This window comes from Alosa sapidissima, chromosome 10, assembly GCF_018492685.1.
Source record: "Alosa sapidissima isolate fAloSap1 chromosome 10, fAloSap1.pri, whole genome shotgun sequence".
NCBI classification, from domain to species: Eukaryota; Metazoa; Chordata; class Actinopteri; order Clupeiformes; family Clupeidae; genus Alosa; species Alosa sapidissima.
Window position 1 is genome coordinate 7,611,243 of NC_055966.1, and position 25,015 is coordinate 7,636,257.

At 46.8% G+C, this 25,015-nt stretch overlaps 1 protein-coding gene across 2 annotated transcripts in view; it reads right to left on the bottom strand.

The window, feature by feature from the left end:
• LOC121721433 (E3 ubiquitin-protein ligase RNF19A-like) overlaps positions 1 to 20,484 on the bottom strand; it is a 24,078-nt gene extending 3,594 nt beyond the window's left edge. Inside the window, exons 1-10 of one of the 2 annotated variants that reach the window (XR_006034825.1) lie at positions 20,399 to 20,484; positions 18,121 to 19,072; positions 9,838 to 10,046; positions 9,243 to 9,387; positions 6,315 to 6,477; positions 5,649 to 5,763; positions 5,028 to 5,189; positions 4,469 to 4,682; positions 3,922 to 4,065; positions 2,746 to 3,719 (exon numbers count right to left, since the gene is read on the bottom strand). Coding sequence is in view for 1 of the 2 variants with exons in the window: in XM_042108344.1 (XP_041964278.1) it covers positions 2,861 to 3,719; positions 3,922 to 4,065; positions 4,469 to 4,682; positions 5,028 to 5,189; positions 5,649 to 5,763; positions 6,315 to 6,477; positions 9,243 to 9,387; positions 9,838 to 10,046; positions 18,121 to 19,072; positions 20,399 to 20,447 (3,012 nt within the window). In the remaining variant the exon portion in view is untranslated. Of the gene's footprint in view, positions 1 to 778; positions 3,720 to 3,921; positions 4,066 to 4,468; positions 4,683 to 5,027; positions 5,190 to 5,648; positions 5,764 to 6,314; positions 6,478 to 9,242; positions 9,388 to 9,837; positions 10,047 to 18,120; positions 19,073 to 20,398 lie in introns of those variants that run through there. The other variant, XM_042108344.1, reaches the window with a different exon arrangement.
• Between the last annotated feature and the right edge of the window lie 4,531 nt (positions 20,485 to 25,015).

The window sequence follows — 25,015 nt, forward strand, 5'->3', positions numbered from 1 at the left end:
AGGCAAGATGCAATCTGATATTTCTTTTGGACATTGCAGGTTCATCAATTCTGTGGAAGGGAGAGTTCAGTTGGGAAACGCAATAGTGCGTAATTCATGCATACGAACATGGGCCGAGCGGCATCATTGAGATGTGTGCCTTGGACCCTCCACGCTCCACAACCCAGGTTTCAGTGCACAGCCCTCCCCCCGGAGATGCACACGCTCTACATGTTTCATGAGTCTGTTTAAAGTGAAATGTCAGAGTGAATTATTTGTTTGGATGGCAGTTTTATCCTACTGAATGTACGATGATTGACTCAAGAGGCGAGATTACAGATCCTGAGAGAGAGAGAGAGAGAGAGAGAGAGAGAGAGAGAGAGAGAGAGAGAGAGAGAGAGAGAGAGAGAGAGAGAGAGAGAGGCTGTATGTTGGCAAGCTTCTCATGGTATTCATTATTCTCCACTGGTTTTCAGTGACAAGCGTTCATTATTTTATGACTGTAGCTTTAAGACAGAAATGTGTAAAAATTGTATTTTAAATGGTGCAGGTTTAAATTCTAATTTAAGGATACACTGGAATAACAGATTCTTTATCAAGTCATATTTCTATATACGACAAGGACGTTCATGCTCAACCAGATGTTATGTGGTTGGAGCCGCCGGAGAAATAAAACATTTTATTTCTTGAGATCCCTTGAGTGTGTTTACTTGACTGTATATGTTTATTGGGATTCTGTGTATGTACAGTATGTCTGATGTCCTAAGAACACTAAGATTATCAAAAACAGACAAACACATTGAGTTTTTCCTTAAATTTATTTCAGATATGCATTGACATGCATATTATAAAGCAAATTGAAAAAAAAAAAAAAAAAAAATCCAACACCATATGCTTTTCTGAACCAATATGAGAAATTATACCAGAAGCTGGAGCGCATAACTGCACGTGTATGATGGGGCAAGAGAGGGCGCCAGACATGGGACCGCAGATGTGTGGCGCTCACACACCTCAACTCAGATCAGTAAAGAAAAACGGCACCAAGATGGCAACAGACACAGGAATTCCAAAATAAGAACAGGGTTTCACAGGTCTTCTGCGCCCATCCTGCTTTTAACACGTTTTCTTGTACACCAAAACATTGTGACAAGTGAACAGTGCCGGTGTCTAGGCCACAATGTCGTATTAACGTGGCTTCACAGACTCCCAAGTGGGCTTTGGAAAGCTTGTACAAAACAAACAGACAAAATAAAAAAAAAAATATGTTAACAGCAGTCAGAATAGTTCTGCATGTCGGAGTCGGTTTCAGGTGTTGCCGCAGCCGTGGTGCGCTACGATCAGCCTCTGGAGGTACAGACTGACATCAGGTAGTACGACTAGGCAAAGGGCCTGAGCTGAGCGCTGTCTTTGGTAGGCGATTTCACACAAGTCTTTTTATTCAAGATGTCGATTTCCAAACTTTTGTAAGTGAGAGACATTCAGCTAAAGTGTTATATCCGGGTTTTTTTTTTTAAAACTGTAGCAAATCATGAGGAGCAGACTTAATGAGCGAAAAGTAAACAAAAAGTTACATTCGAAAAAGGCACCATGAATTTGCAGATAAAGAAAAATCGATCTGAATTTTCTTTGAAGTGGGATTAAGCAGAAGCCTCAACACCTTCTGTTTTTTTTTTTTTTTTTTAAATTGTAATTTTTTTGCGCGTGGCAGAGAAAACAGGCAAGTTTTGGTCATCATCCTATCGCTTCATTGTGCCTGGCTACTGGAGAACCGCTGCTACTAGGAAAGCCTTGAAAGACACAGGTGAACCTCGTCACATGCTGCCTCTGCTGGAGAGATGGCGCCAATGCTCGCACTGGCAGCCCTCCCTGGCCCAAAAAGCATCGGACTCCGTGGAGAAGTCGTCTCTGATCCGGCTCTCATCCGGCACTGACCCCTCCTGCTCTCTGAGCCGGGTCGTGCTACTCATCATTACTGTCACAACAACAGGTGGTGCATAGCCACAGACCAACCACCATTTAGAAAAAGAATAATGTGAAGGGGAAAAAAAAAAATAAATAAGAGATTATGCAACGGACTTCACAAAACAGTGGAGATCATTTACAAAAATGGGGGGAAAAAAAGAATACTAACAAAAAACTTTTTTTTTTCCCCCCCATCATAACAAAAATTATTGCATGGTCCCTATGAAGATTAACATGGAGCCTGTTTGGGAGAGAGCTGAAAACTAGGTCTTTGCATGTGTGTGGGTTAAGATAAGCCCCCAGACGCAGCCTTAAGAGTGTGTCTGTGTGTGTGTGTCTGTGTGTGTGCGTGTGCGCGTGTGCGTGTGCGTGTATGTGGGGCTGCTGACACAGTGGTTCTCTATCCAACAGTCTGGAGATGGCCCAACCTCCAGTGTCTAATGCAGTCCGGTAGAGTGCGGTGCCCTAGTGTCTGCCTGCTACACTTTGGCATCACCACACCACCTCATCAAACCTCACTGCCAGCCCCTGCTCTTGTGTCTACATCTTCCCACAGACCCCCCGGTGCTGGGACACAGCACACAGCATATGCTGGAAAAGGTAGCGCTTGGATGCTTAGCTACAGGCTTATAAGGGGCTTCAAAGTGAGAGCGGAAATGGGAGAGGTTAGAGAACCAAACCCTTGCTGCTGCTGTTGCTGCTGCTGGCCTGCAAATCAGGGCCAGCTTAGGGGCAGGGTGGGGACTGGGGGCCACCAGCTCAGTGAGGCACTGCAGTGCGGTCAGTCTGTGCAGAGAGGGATGCGTGTGTGTGTGTGTGTGTGCGTGCGTGCGGAGGGGGTGGGGGGCAGGGTTGTCTTTTTGCAGCACTTGTGGTGTGTGTCCGTGTATGTGTGTACATGTATATTTCCCAGTCCGATTCACAGATCGCTCTGAATGCAGCTGCCTTTGCTGACCCACAGGTGGCGCTGTGAGCTGGGGCTACTGCTAGTGCTGCTGCTGCTGCTGCTGACGTTGGCTCCCCTTCGTGGCTCCTCGTGGTCTCCCCCGCTGCGGGACTGCGGCTCAGCCGACTGCACCACGCTCACGTTCTCCTCTGCGATCAGGCACAGCGTGGGCGCCTCAGGGGTGCGCGAGGACCCCGTGGCAGCCGTGACTAGGACCCCGCCACCGCCACCACCACAGCGAGCTCCGCCACCGGCGCCAGTCGGCTCCGGGCAGCTTTCCAGCCGGTCGTGCTCCACCTCGGGCAGGGGGCTGACGGAGGAGAAGCGTCCGTGCTGCTGCAGCTGTGCCGGGGGCCGGGCGGACGCGGCAACAGGGGTGGGGGTTTCTGGGGGGCCGGGCTCGGACGCGGCGCTCAGCTCGGACAGCTGGCTGCAGTGGGAGTCGGCCACGGAGGGCAGGCTGCCGCTGAGCGAGGGCGAGTCCGGCCCGCTGGAGTGGACGCTGCGGCACTCCAGCAGCTGGGCGTCCGGCTCCTCCCGCGTCTCGTTGATCTGCGTTCCGCCACCACCGGTACTGCCTCCGCTCTTCTTCCTCAACTTGCCCTTATGCTTCTTCCCCGAGGAGGAGGAAGACGAGGAGGAGGAGGAGGAGGAGGAGGACGAAGAGGAGGAGGGATCTTTGGCCCAGCGTGCAGAGCAGTAGGAAGAGTTAGTGGTGGATGATTGGCAAGTCCAGGCACAACGGGAGGTGTGGCTTACGCAGTCGTCCGCACTGCTGACGTGCTGAGGCTTCTTGGTCTCCACGTCCACCTGCACCTCCACATTACTGTCCCTGTAGGTCACACACACACACACACACAATTAAAAACATCCATCAACAGAGTTAAATCAGACAATAAAATAACTTTAATAACTTTTACATTTTGCTGAATAGCTGAAATGCATGTCTGCCACACACACACACACACACACACACACACACACACACACACACACACACACACACACACACACACACACACACACGCGCACACCTGTCCAGGGGTGTGTAAGCGTTGAGGATGGAGCCGGCCATGGCTTTGGTGCTGGCGTTGTCACTGATTGTCCCAAGGCTGACCGTTGCAGATTCTCCACTCAGGCTGCAGCGCTCCTTCTGGACGTCCGCCTGCACCTCCAGCCTAACACAGGAGGGGTCAGAGGTCAACCGGAGCTACTACTGCCCAACCCACACTAGTGTTCTCATAAGGAGCTACTACTGCCCAACTCACTAGTGTTCTCATAAAGAGTCAAGCTGTTGCTTGACATCAAGATACATCAACTCCTTCACATGTAAAGGGGTGTCATTGCACAGATCCACAGACAGTAATATAAGCAACAAGGTGGTCAAGACACCACAGGTTGTTTATGGAATATCAGGCACAAACACAACCTCTGTTCGCTTTTTAGATATCGCTAATCTCACTGACAAGTATAAAAGCTCTTTACAGCTCTGTGCAGATTATATCGTCATAAAGAACAGGAGCACATACACAACACACTGATAAACAAGCAACAGGCTCCCTCTTGCTCCCCTCTGCTGACCTGTTGTAGCAGCTGACCATGGCGCTGCCCGATAGGCTGCCGGTGATGCTGGCCCCAGCCAGGGCAGTGGTGCTGGCCGTCTCGCTCAGGTTGTCCCGCATGGCCCCGATGCGCTCCATGTGGCTACCGCTAGCGCTTAGGCTGCCCGTCAGGCCTCCCACACTGCCCTCGCCAAGGCTGTGGTTGTGCCGCGGGTCTGCCACCGACGTGGTGTCTGCGCACACACACACAGACAGACACAGACAGACACACACACAAGAAGAGGTCAGGAGACAGGTACACACTAAAACAGATGCTGCTTTTTTCAACTATTGTGCAAAACTTCAGCCACTGAATTCGAAATAGATAGATAAAGTACTTTATTGATCTCCAAAGGGCAACATAATATATTCAACATAAAAAAGCACACAAATGTTAAAATCTAAATTGACAAATGTATTCAATTATTAAATACAACGTAAACTGAAATCTTTGTTGCGTCTGCAAGGCTCAGTTTCTACGTTCTGTATTCCTTCTGATGCACTCAAGCTGCAATTGGCCTTTGTGCTGGTCAACTCACCAGTTGCAGCCACTCCACTGCCCACGTTCATGTCATTCTCGTCATCAAACTCGATGCGCACCCCTTTGCCGTTGCCTGCCGACACGCCACATCCCCCACTGCGGCACAGTGAGATGGGCACCACCCCATAAACATAGGCCAACATGATGGGCACCCCAATGCCTACACACAAACACATACACAAAAAGAAATACAGACTACATTATACTTAAAAATGACCACTAGAGGGCAGTGGTTCATCAAATGTGGGCCAGGAGTGGAGAAGACAAGCTCCTTCACTTCAGAGGAACGCAAGACAGAAGAAACACATCAAGACAATGGAGGTCTGTTAGTACAATACATAAACAGAGTGAGTAATGCAGCTGCAAGAGCTCAGAAGAGAAGAGCCTGACATACCCCTCTCCACCAGGACACAATACACAAGTGAGTGTGTGTGTGTGAGCACAGGAGAGAGAGAAAGATAGCGTGTGAATGAGAGGGTGAAAACGAGAGAAAACGAGAGAGAGAGAGAAAAAAAAAGAGAGAGAGAGAGAGAGAGAGAGAGAGAGAGAGAGAGAGAGAGAGAGAGAGAGAGAGAGAGAGAGAGAGAGAGAGAGAGAGAGAGAGAGAGAGAGAGCTCACCAACAGTCACTGCAGCCACCACCGGTGACACAATGACAGACAGGGTAACGCCACCCGCAATCACCAGGTTCCTCTTGTGGTTGGAGATGTCCTTTCCCTCGTAACGGTTGTGGATCTGCGTCAGAGAGAAACGCCATATCGGTGAGACATTACGCAAAAACCGAGAGCTAGCCGAGTGGTCTGTGTTGTGTTATGACTGGACACTGCACGGCCAGAGACAGGGGTCCACTTAAGACTCTCAGTCCTGAGACGGAAAATGGACACAAGGAACCAAAAACTTTTTTGCACTGGAGATTTTTCCATTGCGTGCTCTTGAGATCCATGTCTGGCAGTGATCAGACGGCCTGTTTTCCACTCTCATCTACAGAGGAGACAACCTGCCAAACTAAGAGCACGACGTGTTGTTTGAATAAATAAAAAGCCTGTGCGAAGTGCGTCAAAACAAATAATAGGTTTGTTTTACGTTTGGCTCTCTTGTGCTGATGTCAATGAAACAAGGTCCTGATGTTCTTTTTCACGTGTGATGCTTTTAAGATCAAAAACTTGCTGGAACTGAAAGGCTTTCAATTTTTAGTAGTACACCATTCTCTTCCACACATGTATCTGCACAAACATAAAGTCAACTAGGTCACAGACATAGTCACTGATATCCGAGAGGACACTAACCTTCCTGCCCACATAGACGGGGATCCCGATGATCATGGCTGGGATGGCGATACCCGCGATGAGCGCGATGCCAACTGGCGCCCCGACCAATGTGCCCAACTGCCACAGGATCTTCTTCTTACGGCTCCACGGCTTCTTGCCCCAGAAGGTGCAGCCTGAAGGACTGGCAGGGTCAAACAGGGAGCTCAGTTAGTACAGGTCAGAACTACTGAACTGGAACTAAACACAAGCATACAACTGTTGTAGTACAGTTTATCCATAGTACAATGTGCATTGTTGTAGTACAGTTTATCCATAGTACAATGTGCATTGTTGTAGTACAGTTTATCCATAGTACAATGTGCATTGTTGTAGTACAGTTTATCCATAGTACAGTGTACTATTAATAAACTGTACTACAACAATGCACACTGTACTATAGATAAACTGTACTACAAAAATGCACACTGTACTATGGATAAACTGTAGGGGTGGGCGATATATATCGCCTGCGATAATATCGTGATTGTTGTTTTAACGATGTGCAAATTGACATCATCAAGTATTTAAATTTACTATTTACTCGAAATCACGCATTGAAGACTCATACATTCCCAGGAGGTGTATGCGGGAAAAGCCTATGGGAAAAACCCCTGGCTGCAGCAGAGCAAGTGTCACGTGATCACTAGTGGGTCACATGCATGTTTATTTTGTGCAGCAAGAGTAGGCTATTAACGTTTTTCATGTGACGTATTCTAGGTTCTATAGCTTTGTTTACATCCAGCTGGTAGGCAAGGGACAAGTTGAACCCATTGAACATCGTTGTCTGCAGCAATGTCAACATTTCAGGCATCAATAAAGGTGATGATGAAACGTTATCCCATTGTTCAATATTTGATAGCCTGTCACAGGAACGTTGTTTCGCTAAAATCGCCCTGATTTGGTGCATTGATCTGTATCGATAACGTTATGGGAGAACCTGCATGTAGCCTAATGGTAGCCTAACTTTTTTTTCTCTGTTCAAAACTCGGTTTACACGAAGACAATAGCCTTTCTTAGAAGCTGTGACATTTGACCAGAAAGGAACATGTCTTCCTTCTGAAAGCTGACACAAAATCAAACAATATTTGATCATTTAACTTCAACTGAACAGCGACAGGTCTTGGTAAGCAGTAGACGTTAAAACGGTAGCCTACTGTTATAGCCAGAGTCAGTCAGCATCATGTAACATTAATGGCGTTAGTCATGAATCCTGTAACATATCATATAACAGCGATGGCTTATTCGAAGACGATCTGCATGGATATATAACCACCCAGAAAAACTCAGAATGTAAGTTCATTAATTGTATGAAACTTTTTATTAGTTATCCATTGCAGCATCGCCTATATTAGGCTGTTATGCTAGCTCAGCCTTTAAATATGTTGTTATTTTGGTCATGTGGACTTGATTAAACGGGTAAAGATAATTCATAAACTGCTTATTTCTTACATGACTGAAGCAGTAGCCTAGGTTCAACTTGAAATAGAAGGACAGAAGATAGGTGATTGATGTCCACAAGCACGAATTTCACGAGACAAATTAGAACAAACTGTTCCGGTAAAAATAATCTTGCCATGTTTAAAATGCTGCACTTTTCCCCTTCATAGCCTATCTCTGGCAATTCATTTTTGGATGACTGTAGATAGTAGTATTTTAGCCTACGTCTTCGTAGACAGTAGGCCATCTTGAGAATAAAAGACTTCACAGCTGCTAACGATCATCCTCCACAACGAGGATAGGTAGGCTAAACGGTCGTTCGTCACCTTTTTGCTTCTTATTGTAAAACCAACTGTTAGGGCCTACACAAGTGGTCGGCATCCCGGCATATTTGATATTATATTATATATCAATTTTGAAGCTATTTGTAACCATGTGTAGCCTATGCAACCCGACTGTTGTAGGCTTGCCTACCAATCTCTGCAGTGCCTTGCCTACCATTCTTGCCTACCACTCTAGTTGTAAACAAACGGTCACATGACATTATGACGTAGGTGCAAAACCTTAATACTTGGGATTTTATGCAGCTACTTCTGTTCAAGTAGCATTGATGAGACAGTCACGTTTTTTCCTACACGGTATTATATGGAGAGAAAACATTAGCCTTTGAGTATTTTAATAGTCGGTTGTAAACAAAAAAACTATTCTCATGTAACTCTTTTGTAAATGGACTGAAGTTCGCTCTAAATATCTACGGTTACCGATTATGCTAACAGTTAGCATCTCTATGGGATTTCTCATATACATTAGCCATAAGCTAACGCATTCGTTTCTATTCTGTAACTTGGAATGCTAGCCTATGATTGCTCTTAAACTAAACATCGAAGGAAATAACAGATGTACTCTGTCTGCTTAGTTTTACAGTGAATCCTATTTAATGGTTTGAAAGGAACTTCAGCTTCAGACTTTCTCTTGGGAAACTGTTAGGCCTATTCATCTTCTCTAATGTAGCTGGCTAGACCATGTCATTGCCACACACACACACACACACACACGTGGGGGCAGAATTGGAAATGTGTCAGAGTGACAATTCATTGGTTGATTTAGTTAAAAAGTCACAGGTTAGGTTATTGGTTATTATTGTAATGATGCTATTCATAAATAATGAGCTGTAAAAGTAACTCCGACTTTAACCAAAACAATTCTTTAAAGGATATCGACTAATTATAGTCAGTCAAAATCACAAAAAAAAAAGATATTATTTTTTGTCCATATCGCCCACCCCTAATAAACTGTACTACAACAATGCACATTGTACTATGGATAAAGTGAGGATGTTTGACAGTCCAGCAGCTCTGCAACTTCAAATATTCTAAGGTGAATGCTCCAAAACAACAGATACATCACTTGCACACTAGCTAATAGCTATGAACAGGTAAATAGAAGTCAGGTGCTAGTGAGGTGTGTCACCTGAGATAGTGCAGGTCGGAGATCTCCTTCATGCAGAGCCAGCAGAACTCACAGCCGCACACTGCACACGTCATGTGATTGCAGCTGCCATCGTTCATCTTGATGATGTAAGCAGCACAGCGAGGACAGGGCTTGATGTCATCAGCTGGAGACAGGAGGCAGAGAAACGCCATGAGGTCAGACAGGGCTCTAGGACTAACGCATGCTCTGGGAACAGTGAAGGAGTGTTTGTGCTGAAGAGAGCTTCTGTCCACATCCATGCTTAGGCTAGGTGTATGGAGTATATGCAGGCTTCCCCATCTCATTCATAGAGATCTGTGCATTTGTGAGTATTGGTGTAAGTGTTGGTGCACCTTAAATGCAGCATCAACCTCTGCTGTAGGTAATAACAAGCAGACGGTTATCAGCAGCAGACTATGTATTTCAGACTATGTGTGTGTGAGTGTGTGATTACATGCTGCACTGCTCTGTAAATTAGGATGAGTGGATGGTTCTGTCTGTCTGTCTGATTACATGCAGCAGCGCTCTGTAAATTAGGATGAGTGGATGGTCCTGGCTCACGCTCTGTGTGTGTGCGCGTGCGTGTGTTCCTTACAAGCAGCGCCGCTCTCCTGACTGTAGGTGAGCGATGACGAGCGGATGGTCCTGAGGCGCAGGCTCTGCGCCCGCTGCTGGCGCGCGGCGTCGCACGTCTGGTTGGGGTGCCACAGCTGCTTGCAGTGGTAGCAGAACTCCGTGCCACAGCCCTCTCGGCCACACGTGATCTTGGGGCAGCTGGCACAGCCAAAGGCAATCACGGCATACCTGCAGCAAGACACAAGGTAGCACAGCATCAGGCCTGGCCTCAGACTCCTCAGAGTGCTGAAAGGTTCATCCAGACAATGGCAGACAGACTCAAGAAGATACAAACTACCATGGAGAGAAACGTTAATGAAGTGATGGGGTGATGAAAAGTATCACACACACACACACACACACATTCCTTGTTTATAAATATTCTAAAAACAAGCAGCAGTTTATAATCTGAACCCAGTACAGACCATGGTCATCTCTGGCCTAAATAACGGGCCTTCTGGCTTGTGCAGTGAAACCAACTACAGGCAGTCTGGAACGTGGCGGCACGGCGGGTTCTCAATCAGGCGAAAAGGGCACACATTACCCTGCTATTCACTGAGCTCCACTCCACTGGCTACCCTTAGCGCCCGCATCAAACTCAAGTCACTGATGCTTGCCTACAAACTGATTGCAAGGCCTGCTACCACTTACCTAAATGCGCTCATAAAGGCTTTTGTTACCCCTCGGCCACTGTGTTCCTCCAAGGAACGTCGTCTGGCACGGCTGCCTCTGCCCACACGACAAGCCAGACTCTTCATTTGCTGTTCTCCGTTGTTGGCTACACCTTGACTAGTACTGGCATATCTGCACGCTAATCCTCTTGATAGTTGGGTTTATTGCTACCTTATGTCTGCAACGTAGCTCGAATGTTGTTCCTCATTTTCTAAGTCACTTTGGGAGAAAAGCATCGACTAAATGAATTAACGAAAATTAATAAGAAGACTAAAATAGCCGATTTCCAGTCAGAGTGGATTGAAGAGTGTGATGCGCCTCTTCATCCTGTATAAACTGCACATACATAATGGAGTCCTAATGGATGAATCTTCCTGTAGCCAAGGGCCGAGCTGCATCTGCATCGTCTGTGGGAGTTGTCCATGTGCTGAGCAGGACGGAGCCGGAGGGAGGCGGCGGTCATTACTCGTGTGGTCATTACAGCCCACCACTAATGACTGAGAAATTCAATCTGAGGACAGTGAGAGATGGAGCCGTCACCACACACGCTCAGACCGAGGCCCTCACCGCCGGCCGCGCCGCTGCTGCTGCGCATCGCCGGCCTCGCCATGGCAACATCACTCATCTTTACTGGCTGCCAGCTGCAACTTAATTGAATTGGTGGGGGTGAACTGTAGAACTAATGACTTCACCAGACTGAGATGAGCACAGAGCAGAGTGCTCAGGGCCTCAATAAAAGTCTGTGGAGATGGAAGGGAAGGTAAATAACTGGTTCTCTTGTAACATCAAGCTTAACAAAATGGCAGCAAGCCACACTCGGGCTGCTTCTGGGACACACAAACACTGTAAGCAAACACCCTTACACTTCTTCATGTGTCTAATGAGACAGAAAGGCTCATTTTCCACTCCACAGGGGCAGTTCCCAGGGAAAAACTGACACCAAGATCCCTCAGTGTGTGTGTGTGTGTGTGTGTGTGTGTGCCACAAAGACCATATCAGTTTCAAAGTAGATGCGCTATGAGTCCACATTATTACCATTGATATGCAAATGTTATAACCATTCCCCCGTTGTCAAGTCCCACATCTCTATGTCACTGTTGCTAGGTCAGATAAACAGTGGCCATACAGCATTAAAAACCTGCATTAGAACTAGGGATGCACGATATATCGGCGGCCGATATATTATTGGCCGATAAGTAAAAAAATGAAAATATTATCGGTCCGATAACAGAATTCTGGCCGATAATTTGCGCCGATATTTTTAAGTCCTAATTTAGGCCTACGTAAGGTGCGTCTGGCTACACTGAGCTACTTGAGCTTGGTTGGCTATACTTTTTCCTCAATATAATGTCAGCGGTGTGAACGTATTTCACCACTCTAACAAAATCTGTGCATCTCAAAATCCTCTCGTGAATGATCCGCCATTTAACCTTACCAGAGCGGAGCTCAGCCCTATCTAGAGTCGTCTTGTGCTGATGTGTTTGCACTTTGCCGCGCTGGTCGGGGAAACAAATAAACAAACTCGTTAGTGGGACGAGGACATAAGCAGGCCTAGTTCTAAGTTGTGTTTTAGTATTATATTTGCATTACTTTAGCTTGGGTTTTATATTATCTAGAAATATGCTAACCATTCCTGCTTCAGTTCCAGACAGGTCATCATAATAAGTTATTTAAACCTTCGGGGCTAACCCCTTTCATTTCTGCTGCAGCAGGTTGTGCGCAACAGAGTAGACGGACATAAGATACAGTCTGAGCAGCTTTATTCAGTTACCCGCAGTTGAAACTAAACCCAAGTTTCCATCACAAACTCTGATTTGGTCGCTATACTGTAGCTTATTCCAAGCTGAGCCGATTATGAGTGTTTAGTCCTAAATGAAAACGATTCAAACTCTCTAGCCACTCACTCGCAATTCACTGACGTCATGTTCACTTAAAGGAGCCACACATACTGTAGGGCTAGGCTACTGTTATGTTGACTGCTGTACTATTGAGGACTATTATGAGTTCTGTCCATCATTTGGTGGTAGGTAAAATTACTGCAATAAAATTATGCTTATTAAATGCTTTCCCCAAATCACTTTTCACAATTTTTTTTCAAGAGTAATATTATCGGTTATCGTATCGGTCACAACAAACCAATAAATATCGGTTATCGGCCCTCACTTTACAACTTGGTGTTGTTGTCCTGAAAACACAACACTTCTGCTGCTCTTACATAACTTGCACCACTATGCCACTTTCTTTATTACTTAGGTCAAACAGAACTACCCAAGCCTTTTATTGGCCTGACTTTGCACTAGTATTTTATTGACTGTCCATGCACAATTTCAACCAAATTTTGCTGCTCTTATTTTTTCATTATTATATGTGGCCTCTTATTTACTTACTTTTTTGTTTACTTGAATGTTATGTTTGTCTGTGGACTTAAATTGGTAAAATATGTCTCGTCTTCACCGTGGGATAGTGAGAAACGTAATTTCGATCTCTTTGTATGTCTGGAACAGGTGAAGAAATTGACAATAAAGCTGACTTTGACTAAAATTCCATATCGATGCATCTCTAATTAGAACTCAATTCTGATCATTTTCTTCCTGAAAAGGAGCGAATGACCATGGTCACGTGAAAAGAGCACAATGAATCAGGGAAGGGAACATGGACTTCTACATCATCTCCTTCAGATGGTTTCGCAATTCAAATCTTCACACTCGGCTCTGGCTCATATAGGGTCGCGAGCATCGGGAGCTCTGATATGGTGCTGTAATGTGGACGTGAGGGCTATCCCCCCCAAAAAATCTTTGGGATTCAAACGGCTCCTACCCAATGTAGACCAGGCCATTCTCACTCACATGCACTCACATCCACAGACCTGTTATGTCTGGAGGCAGCAATGGCAGGATGTACCCGCCCAGCCCAGCCACCCCATCAGATCACATTACAGCCCCACAGCTCCACTCTCCACCCCCCCCCCCACCCCCCTCTTCCCCAGTGGGTACACATACGCCTGCAGGCTTCAGCAGCAGTCCCCCAGGCCACAAGCCCCCCCCCCCCCAATCCACCCTGCCATATGCATCTGCCAGTCACACTAATACCTAATCTGCTGGTATTACAGCCACCACCATCCAATCCCCCACCCCTAAATCCACCAATCCGCCGCGGATGGCTGCAGTCTGACCTATATTCGGTCCTCAAGAAGGGAAAGCCATCATTAATCCTGAGTCCAGCTCCCAAGCACATCGGCACCGGGCGATGTTCCCGGTAGAGAGAGGCTGTCTGCTCGGCTCGCTAAAATGTGAGCAGTTGTCTGGAGCGCCGCCCTCGGACTCTTGTAAGGCCATGGGACAAGCTCCAGCTGTTTGGCTAGGCCAGGGCCGATGTTTCATACGAAGCTGGGGGAAAACGCACTCGCTTCTTCCCCTCTCCCTCTTTGACCCTTCCATCCACCCCAAACGACCCCCCCCCCCCCCCCCCAATCACCTCCCTCTTTCCAGAGAGTACCCCCCCTCCCTCTCCTCATTCTTTCCTTTATGCCTTCATGCCTGACGTCTCTGGGAAAGCAGTGCATGCGCTCAGGCTTCTGGCACAAGGCTAAGGAGAGAGAAGAGGAGAGAAAGCAAAAGAGAGGAAAGAGAGAAGAGAGAAGAGAAAGAGAAGAGAGTGAAGAGAAAGAAGAGACGAGAAAAGAGAGAAGAGGAGAAAAAAAAAAAAGAGAAAGTGAAGAGGAGAGAAATGAGATAGAGAAGAGAAAGTGAAGAGAGAAGAGAAAAGAAAGAGAAAAAAGAAGAGAAAGTGAAGAGAGGAGAGGAGAAGAAAGAAGAGAGAAAAGGCTGCAGGACAAGGAAATAAAAGGACTCGGTCCAACATAAGCACAAGGGCTGAATCAAGCACTACACTTACAGGCAGGCAGACACACACACACACACACACACACTAAAGACAGCCATTTCTCTCCCCTCGTTCCTCAAAGCCACTCCACAAACTGGGCGACAGAACATTAAAAACCAAACGCAAGCTCACATGACTGATGGCGTTCAACCAGAGGCTGAAGCGTGAGGTGGATTTATGATTCAGACGCATTAATCTGCTGGAAGAGATGAAAGTGCTGGTAAGAGCCTATGGATGGGTGATGGCTTACAGCCAGTGTGTATTAAATTGTGTGTAGAGGGGATTGATGATGTGACACAAACATGTGCACACACACAGACACACACACACCCCAGTGACTGCAGTGTCTGAGGAACCAGTGGTAGCCTAGCATAGAGTCAGATTTGAGTTTCCTTTCTCTCTCCCTCTTATATTTGTGGTGGGAGTGTTTGTGGCTCAGGCGCACACTGCCATGCTGGCGCCCCGTAGACAAGCGCACTAGCAGAGCTCTGGAGCAGAGCAGAGGAACAGGCAACTCTGAGCTTCAACAGTGTTAGTGAACAAACTGAAGGCTGAAGCACTGTCATAAGTGTCAAGTTGTCCTAGAGATGACAGATTGAAGTCCAGATCTATGATTTTCTGTGACCAAGAGGTTTGGCATGGGGGCAATGAATGGAGATTTGGTATTTGGGCTCCACAACATGACTGACTGACTGATTGTGGGGTGGAGTGTTTGGGGTGCGCAAAATTCCTGGCCGTAGGCAATTTAAAAAAAAAAAAAAAAAAATGAATAATCATTACAAAACAAAAACAGAGGCAACACAGACTTCTGACTACAATAAAATCATATCATGGATGAGGTGCATACACTCACTAACAAACCGACTACCACAATATCTTTCATGTTCTGAAACTTGCCACCCAACACAGTTTAATAACTTGAATCAAATGTCAACTCTGTTGAATCAAATGTCAACCCTGTGACATTGCAGTAAGAAGCACAAAGCCATCCTCCAGGGCCACCATCATCCACTAGTTACTCTCTTTGCCTTCTGACCCAAAGGCCCCGTTGGGCTTTGTGCTGGAGTGGAGTGGAGACTGGCCTGACGTGTTGACAGAGGAGTCTGCCCACATGCTGATGGGGACCAAGGGTGAGTTTAGGGTTGGTGTCACCACTTCAGTTAGCACAGGGCGATCAGGCAGAGTCAGACTTAAGCTGCAGCTGTTGACAATGCTTATGCTGACGACGACGACGACGACATGCTGCTCGGAGTCGGGTATAGGCTGTCCGCTGCCCCCTGGGCAGAGGCCAGCACTGCTGCAGAAACCAGCTGGCATCCAGCCACCGCACGGGCAGCACAGCAGAAAGGGCTTGGCACAGAGTCAATGGCCAGGCTCAGCAGCAGCAAGACTCAGGAGAGCACAAGAGTCAGGAGAGAGTTACTGCAGTGCACAACTGGCCCCGGCCACACACCCACCCCCACACACAGGTCAACTGAATGATGAAAAGGGGGTCAGTCTTTAGCACTAAGGTGTTGAATAGTTACGGTCTGAATACAGAATTTTTTCTATCAATAGCTAGCTGCTAAACGTCTAGCCACTAAGGTCTGTAAGGCCAAACACTATACATCTGCAACCCAGGCTATTAAAAGGGAAACTTGGCAGGATTTCCCCCTCTGCTGGAGAAATAATAGCATTATGCTATTTCAAACTGTGGAAAAAGGTAACGATAAAGCACATGGATCTGTTTAAAAGCAAGCAAAACGGTTAGCATAAGTTCGGCAGACAATGTGGATGTTACAAGGTAAGAAACACGATTTAAAACCATTTTCACCAGAACAGGTCATTTAACCATCCAAATTATTTCTAAATGGGTTTATTACGTTGAAATAGTTGCCAAGTTCCCCTTTAAATAACACAAGCTAGGGTGTTTGCCAAGCCTGATCATGTTGAGTGCCGTTCCCTCTGCAGACATGAGCTTTCTTTCCCCTCCGAGTTTAATATTTCATCCAGCCGTGGTATGAGGAAAGAAAATTAAATGGGCAGGAAGTATTAAAAGCAACAGCTGCTGGATTTTCCTGAGAAGCCCCAACTTGACTTCTGTGGAGCTCACACACATTTCATTAGGCCATCTACTTCAAGGAGTAGCTGGAAGATTTCTATTGCATGTCAGATCTGTGAGTGTGCGAGTCAGAACCAGACAGTATCTCTGTGGCTCAGCAGAGGCAAATCTCCCCTCCTGGGTTAGCAGTGTGATGGGAAGAGTCCAGGCCTAGATGCACCGAAACAGGAGCTCTAGACTCCCCACCATAGCTCCCTCCAGACCACTCTCTGATCCCCCCCCCCACCTGCCCCAACCACACACACTCAAACACAACCACCCCGATAGAAGCCTGCAGCACAGCAATCAATTCCACAGGCCTGCCGGAGGACCACACTGTGACCCCCAGGCTGTGACAGGCTGCCTCCATGTTTAAAAACAAACAGCACAGCATTCCTGCTTGTGGTTTTTCTTCTTGACAAATCACACAAATAAACCCAGCAGTCATTTGTTTAACTGTAGGGCCAAAGAAGAGATTGATGGAGTTTAATTTTGCTAGAGTAGCCGGGGGAATGTTGTGCAGAAACCGTATGGGAAAGTGCATACGCACTGCTCTGCATACAGCAGGTTCTGAAACCCCAAACAAAGGCATAATTCAGTCAATCTGAAACTGAAGAGAACTGGGGGGTGTTTTGGTTGTGTGTGTGAATGCGAGATTCACAGTCCTCACGTGAAACATTCCTGCTCAGATTGTGTCCTTCATGAGCACTGGGCCTCTACCACCACAGCCACCCACGCGCTTTGGCCAGGCCAAGGGCAGAGCGAGAAGTAGAACAGTGCCCAGTCAGTCAGACAGTCTTACTGGAGTGCCCCAGCAACCTCCCAGGACTGCCTGTGGCCTGCATGCCACAACTGCCACTGACTTTAGAACAGAACATACCGACAGAGGAATGCTGCCCATGTTTTCTCTGTGTGTGTGCGTGTGTGTGCGCGCGCGTGTGTGCGTGTGCATGCGTGTGTGCGCCTGTGTGTGCATGCGTGTGCATGCGTGTGTGCGCCTGTGTGTGCATGCGTGTGTGCGCCTGTGTGTGCATGTGTGTGTGCGCCTGTGTGTGCATGCGTGTGTGCGCCTATGTGCACGTGTACATCATGATAAATCTCGAGGTCAGAGCCAGGGTTTCACTGATAACTTGTAGCCAAATCAGGGAAACCAAATTTCACAATGCAACTTCATTATATAACTGCCAGATGTTGACTAAGATAAAATCAATGTTACCTTGTTGAGCAACTCTTCCTGATTTCTTAATCCAACAGAGGCAGAAAATATTGGGTCAAAGATGTGGCCTTGTCATTTTGCTAGGCTAAAGAGTCTCTCTAACACAGAACTTTGCCGGGAATAGGAAAGTTGATTCTCTGCTTTATAATTCTATGGTCAACACAGAACAGAACGAAAAGTACCCAATGGGATTGATGACCAATAATATACAGACCATGGTCATAACAAGATATCAAGATATGCAAATTTACTTATACTGTACACCTGGCATTAAATGTTATACTTCAACTCTACCCTTTCCAGATTCCATGGACTCAATCTACTGGAGAGAATATCTGGTTATACACCAACTTGAAAAAGAGGAAACTCAGGTGGAGGTGGGTGTGTGGGGTTGGGTCATGCCTGCAACTTACCCGCAGTCAGGGGCTGGGCACCAACGGCAGTCGGGGTCAGCTACGAGCCAGCGGCGCAGCATGAACTCCTCATACTTGTCCATGAGTGAGCGGTCAGCAAGGATGGCGCGGATGTCGTTGGGGTTGAATCGTTCGGCGCACTCGGGGCAGGAAATGTTGACGCGGCTCTCGCTGATCTCGATGCGAAGGTACTGCCGCAGGCAGTCGGCGCAGGAGCGGTGCGCGCACGTCATGATCTCGGGGAAGTTGTCGCGTGTGTGGCGCAGAAGGCACAACGGGCATTCCAGCAGCTCCGACTTGGACGCGGAGGACGAGGAGGACGACGACGCCGCTGAGGAGGTAGAGGCGTGAGAGACCCCCGTGGAGCTGGAGGCCGCTCCTGCCCCGGCCGCGAGGGCCTTCTCGTGGTAGGTGTCCGAATGGACGCTCTCGACGCTGGCGATGCCGTCCACCCCTCCCGCCGAGGCGGCGCATCCTGCCGACAGCGCCAAGTCGCGGGTTTTCCGCTTGGGCTCGCGGGGGCGCCGGCGGAAAAGCGAGCCCAGAGAGAGGCGCCGCTTCTTGGGCGCCTTCTTCACCGAGGGCAGGCTGATGGAGGAGGCGGTGGACTGCAGGTCGCGCTCCGAGCCCAGCTGCATGTGCTTCTGCAGGCTCATGGCTCCGGCGTGCTCGCCACACCACTCACATGGGACAGACGCGAAGAGGGGAGAGGAGGAAGAGGACGAGGAAGAAGGGAGCGGGAAGAGAGAGGGAGAGGGGGAGGGAGGGAGAAGGGGGGAGGTTTCGAGGAGGAAGGGGGGGGGGAGGGGGAGGTTGTGGGCACGCCGTGGGTTAGGACATGGTGTGGGCTCTCTGTGAACTAGCTGCTGGGGCCATTCTGGAACTCTGGAGCTGGTGAGGGGGACTGAGGCGTGGGGTGGGGAGTCACCCTCTCTCTCGCTAGATCCAGGACCTGAAAGACAGAAAAACAGAACGCCTTTAATGGAGAAGGAAAGGAACAGAAGATCATGGAATGTCATCTCCTTGACAGGCACACTTGAGTGAGTCTGGCCTCCACAAATCTAACACAGAAACATGACGTCTGAAGATAGATACTGTACACCACAGGTTCTCCCATAACTAATAGAAATCATATCACTAGAAACCACTGATAGTAAAGAAGACATTTTCAACTCATGATGAGGAGTGATAAAATTCAGCAAGTGTTTTCCACATTATAAATAAACAGATGACATCCAGTAATATACATCTTATCAAATGCAACACTTTCATCCTCAATTACACACAGTATCACCCCCACCCAAACACTCAAGAGTTGCTCGTAGTTTTTTTAAACCACTGACACAGCGTTCTACTTGAAAGAATGGACCATAAAACCCTTAGCATTATTTCATAACATAATTCCACAGAAAAATAATGTAATTGGGTGACACGGGAAATTCTATGACAAAACAGGCACTTTATAACTTGACAAGAACCGGTCCTATAATACAAGTGAATGCTGTAAACCTTTTTACACTCTTGCTTGGCTATTCATCAGCTCAATGAAGCAGTCATAATGTCAGCTGACCTACATACAGAGAGCGAGAGAGAGAGAGCGAGAGACACAATCTGGACTCCAGTGACGCGTGGACAGAGGCGAGTGACATCAAGGACCTCCGTTACCTGGCAACACCACTTGGGCCAAATGCAAGCGCAGTCGGTGGAAAATTTAGGCTAACTAATCTCCAGTCAACCATAAGCTGTAGACACAAGTTCAGAGAGGAAAAAAGTCAGAGGGAAAAAAGTTGATTTCTTTAACAGCGTTTGCCAGATAAATGTATTAGACTTTGATGTTGGTTTCCCCCTTCCTTGGATTCTCCTGAGAGGCCTCCTCCCTGCCCCCCACCACTGGATCCGTGTGCTCTACTTCAGCTGCCAACTAGCCTTTACCGTTCACCCTCATGACCATCTACCATCAGAACTACGTCACTCCCAGAGGTGACAAGGTGGAAATAAGGATTTCTTTGCACACATCCCATGCCCTGATCAACCATTTTTGACAATGTCAAAAATGTTTTGACAATTTGTTACGTTTTCTTACATGTGGGTAATTACTCAATTTTTTTCTAGTCCTTCATGTCGAAGCTCTGTGACCTGACCCAGCAGATTTTCAGAAAGCGTCTTGACTAGGGAGGATCAGGTTCCTCTTTTTTCCCCCCTCTGAGAAAAGGCAGTGTGAGGAAGCTGCTGATTCAACTAGTCTGCTAGAGTGGCACGAGGACTCATCCCAACTCACCGTGCTGTGCTGAGCCAGGTGGACAGAGGCCTGAGGGGAACATCCTCATTCACACCACTGTGTTCCAGCAGTCACAGATCAACATGCCTGGCTCAGGACACCATAACATTTCAGTTCAGGGACAGGGGACCAAATGGACCTTGGTGTGAGTTTCAATAACAAATTATATATGTAAGTTGTAAGTAAATTAACTTAAGTATGAAGAGTGAGTTATAGCAGCATGACGAACATTTGAAATGTAACTAAGGAAGTCAGAGTTCTGGCAAGTAACGCATCAAAATTTCCACAAAAGGTGGTGATGGAGTATTGCAGTGGTGACGCAAAAAGGGTTTGACAGGCTTTCAAAGCTCCAAACAAGGATGCAGCTCTGTGACCTACAGTACACCTGCTCAAACCATTACCCTGGGGCCTGTACTACGAAGCGGGGTTACTGGCTTATCTGGGTAACTTCGAGAGTAACTTGATCACGTGTGGCGTAACTTCCCGATTAACCCGTACTACGAAAGGTGGATAGGTTTTAACCGAGGTATGCTGCCATGGCAATTTACGCTGCATCTCAAACCTGCTCCGAGCAGGTTGTTCTTGGTTAACCCGAGGTTTCTGTTTAACCACACCATTTATAAGTACCACCCCTCCACTAACAATTTCTCCCGAGACATGTCGGTGTACCTGGTTGATCCATAGGACATTGGAGCGCAAATCTTGAGGGGCTCTCTTCGCAGGGCGAGGGTTTTTAGAGACCGCCAGAATCCACTGATATACCTGGACGATATTCTCTATGAAGATATAGATTGTCAGCCGAGGGAATTCGTTATCTTTGTCAGCTGATCTAGGCAGACGTCTCTAATGTCACCCGTTGTAGCAATGCCCGTATACGTGGACAATTCATGTATTCCATCGGTGATGCTGAACATCTGAGAACAATCTATATGCCCACTTCTGAATTGTGTTGCATTTGTAGGCCTTTTTATGAACTCAAAATAGGCAATTTAATTAACTCATTTCAGACATTCCGCAAGCTATTAAACCTCCGTAACACATATTTGAAGAACATGTGGAAATAAAACTTTACTTTTAGGCATTTAGGCTACCCAATCTTCAATATGTTGCCAACAGCCTTGCCTTGCTTCGTTTGCTGCCAACGTTATTGATTTTTGTCGTAGAGAGAGTTTTAATTCCTCGTAACTTGTCACAATAATTGTGCATTCCTCGTCCGTAAAATAAGGTGATCGCGTCATCATTGAAAGTGGTGACTTGCAACCCGCCCCTTTTATGTGAACGTGCACAAACTCCAATTAGGTTAACCCCGGTTCAACAAATCAACTTCTTAAGCGTCGTAGTACCGAATAACACCAATAATATATGATAACCAGGTTGTCAACCCCGGTTTAACAAAGTAACCCTGGGTTACATCTGGGTAGGTTAAGCTCCCTTCGTAGTACAGGCCCAAAAACAGGGCATGACTGAAGAGCCTGGAAAAGAGGTCGAGTCAGGCAGGGTGGTGACATCACAGTACCAAGCAGTGCTGGGTGAGAGTGCGCTATCAGGAGCCTAAACACAAATAAAGGTGGTACTGCAGTGTTTGACCTGCACCACAGCCCACCATCCAAAACAAACTGGACTGCAGATTCGCATATACAAAGGATTATTACGCAAGTGTTGCCCAAAGTTATCTTTGAACTGAAAATACCAGGACCTGGAATAACATTTTTACATAGTTTATTGACCTCATGAGTCGACCGAATACCACACACCCACACACACCCACCCACTCAACAGCTCTAAAATTTCTGTTCAAATCACAAATCAACAATCAATATTAGGACAAAAGATACACCTCCCCCATCACACAGATAGTGACCTAACCATGCCTTGGCATGTAGAGTCCACAGTCTAGCCAGGCATGTGTGTGTGTGAATCCCTACGGATCCTGCAGGCTGTCAACACTCACCTCAGTGCTACTAGTGTAGACAGACACACACAGACACACGTCACTCCAAGATGGAGCACGGCTCAGAATTCACACCTGAGGAATAGCGAGACACTGGATCCTGAGGAGGGGGCCCCGAGGCAGACACAAGGCAGACGCAACACGAGTTGGGAGAGAATCCAAACTAAAATAGCACTGTAGTGTGTGTGTGTGTGTGTGTGTGTGTGTGTGTGTGTGTGTGCGCGCACACCTGTTGCATTTAAGCCTCTCCTATACAGTAATTTCCCGTGTATTAGCCGCATTGTGTATAAACCGCAGGACAGTGTTTTATGCAAGTTAAAAGAAACAAAACCATATTAATGCCATATTAACTGCCATGTATTAACCTTGTAGCTGAAGAAATTTTGCAAAATCAATGTATAAACTGCAGCTAATAGTTGGGAAATTACGGTAGTACAGCAAACTACATTTAAGATGAACTCAGGGAAAATTCACCTTTCACTCCTCCCCTTTCCTCCTTGGTGCACTTCCCTGTCCACTGTGCCCTCTCCATCTTCCTCTCTTGCTCACATGAGAGTCTTGTGAGCCCAGCTGGGGCAGTCAGAATGAAGTCTGAGCTGGGAATTAATGCCCATGAACACCCAAGCCGCTAATACCAAAGACTAGGTGCTGCACGAGATGGCATGGGCGCCACATCACACTTTGACTTTAGAGACGGGAATTAACACAGAGGCAAGGAAGTGATACAATTACCATCCCAGATTCCTTAAAGGCAAGCCTCTCCAAGCCACCTTGGTAACAGTGAACTTTATTTTGTGCAGCTTTACGATTACTAGTGGGGTCAACAATCGATTTGGCGATGCATTGCAATGCGGGGCATGCACGATTCAGCATCGATGCAGCAACGTGCCATAATCGATTATGTCACTGTTTATTTTCTGGCCTTGAGTGGACAATAAAGTTGTGAAGTTTCAATTACTTGTTCTGGGGGCATTTCTGGAGCAACGTTGAGATGACATGCGCAGCCTGTAGCTACATGCTAAGTGGCAGCACTAGCTAGCATAACAACAACACTAAAGATGACTGAGGGAGATGAACGCGATAGACGGGTAATTAAAAAAAGCACCCAAAGCTTGGAAAGCGGACATCTGGGCACATTTCGGATTCTACGAAGTTAATGGGAAACTAGACAAGACGTACGCGGTGTGTAAAACCTGCCACACTAAAATCAAGCATGTTGGCAATACAACTAACTTCACAAACCATGTCGATCGTTGTCATCCTGAGTTGGCTTCGTTACTGTGTGTGCAGTATGTGCAGGGTAGGAATTTGACGACGGCCATGGCCATCGTTGCCCCTTGAGTTGGCCGTGATGCCCCTTCAGAGGTTCACAGGTCCCGCCTTGCCCCTCCTACGTACCTAATAACGATTTTTATTTAGCCTATGTATGGCCTGTCAAAATAAGCATTCACAGCGCAAATTCATTTAGTCTTTTACGCAGTGGAGAAAGTGACCGCGCACAGCAAGAAAGAATGGGTGAATTTGGATGCACTCTCTTCTCAGTTGAACTAGGCTACTCGCGAACGAGCCTACTCATCACACAGACATCACAAGTAGCCCATCACATCACATGAAAGAGCTTTTTCTCACGAGAAAAGTAAATAATATAATTCAATTTAATCATAAATTCTACTGAAGGTTCTGCGCCCATCTCCCAACCCATTCATATCGGTGGGATACTTCACGAACCCTTAGTTCAACACAACACACACAGCTGACCTTACCGAACAGAAAGGTGTAAAGCAGTCCCCTGTACAGTTAGCCGTTCCAGAGTAATCCAGTTTTGAAGTTGCAGCAAATTGACATGCATGGATGTCTCCAAATTTGGGCTTTAAGTTATACAATGTGTTTAAATTATTAAACTTATTAAAATGCCATATCCAATACCCTGTACCATTCAATTTTATTTTATTTAATGATATTTATGTCAAAGATACAGGAGAGTGATAATACACACATAACAGGGCAAATCTGTTGTTCAATATCTGACTGCTTGTATTGCCTCATGACCTCAAAATCTGCCTTGTTGTGTGCAGTAGAATTTTGATGCATCGCAATACATCGTAGAATCGAATCGTTACCCGATTAATCATAATCGAATCGAATTGTGAGGGCAGTGCTAATGCACACCCCTAACGATTACAGATTACGTCAATCATGCAGTTTCCAAGAAAGCGGTTTGTTACTTCCATTACTAGAAGGGGAGGGATATGTGTAGACAACTAACTCCATACATTTCTGTGGAGGATTCATGCTGTGTTGCAATTGCAATTATCAAGTCCATTTGGAGATTGGGTCTACATTGCGAAGTACCTCTCCCATATATCATATTTTGTGTACTGGGAGTCTCTGCAGCCATCTTGGTGTGATGGTGTGTGCACTTCCATGTGATAATATAGGGCTTAAAACCTCTCAATAAATGACTGTATAGATTGTTTTGCCCCCTCCTCAAGTACCCACCTGTACTAGAGTATGACCAAAGATCCTTTAGAACACTTTAGTGTGACCTTGCGTAAGCACAGGGAGGGCACTAAGTCCAGGGGAGCTCTCCACAGAGGGCAAGAAGGTCTCACACAGTGTGCTCAGCACACAGGACAGACAAACAAGCCTGCAGTCAGGCCAAACAC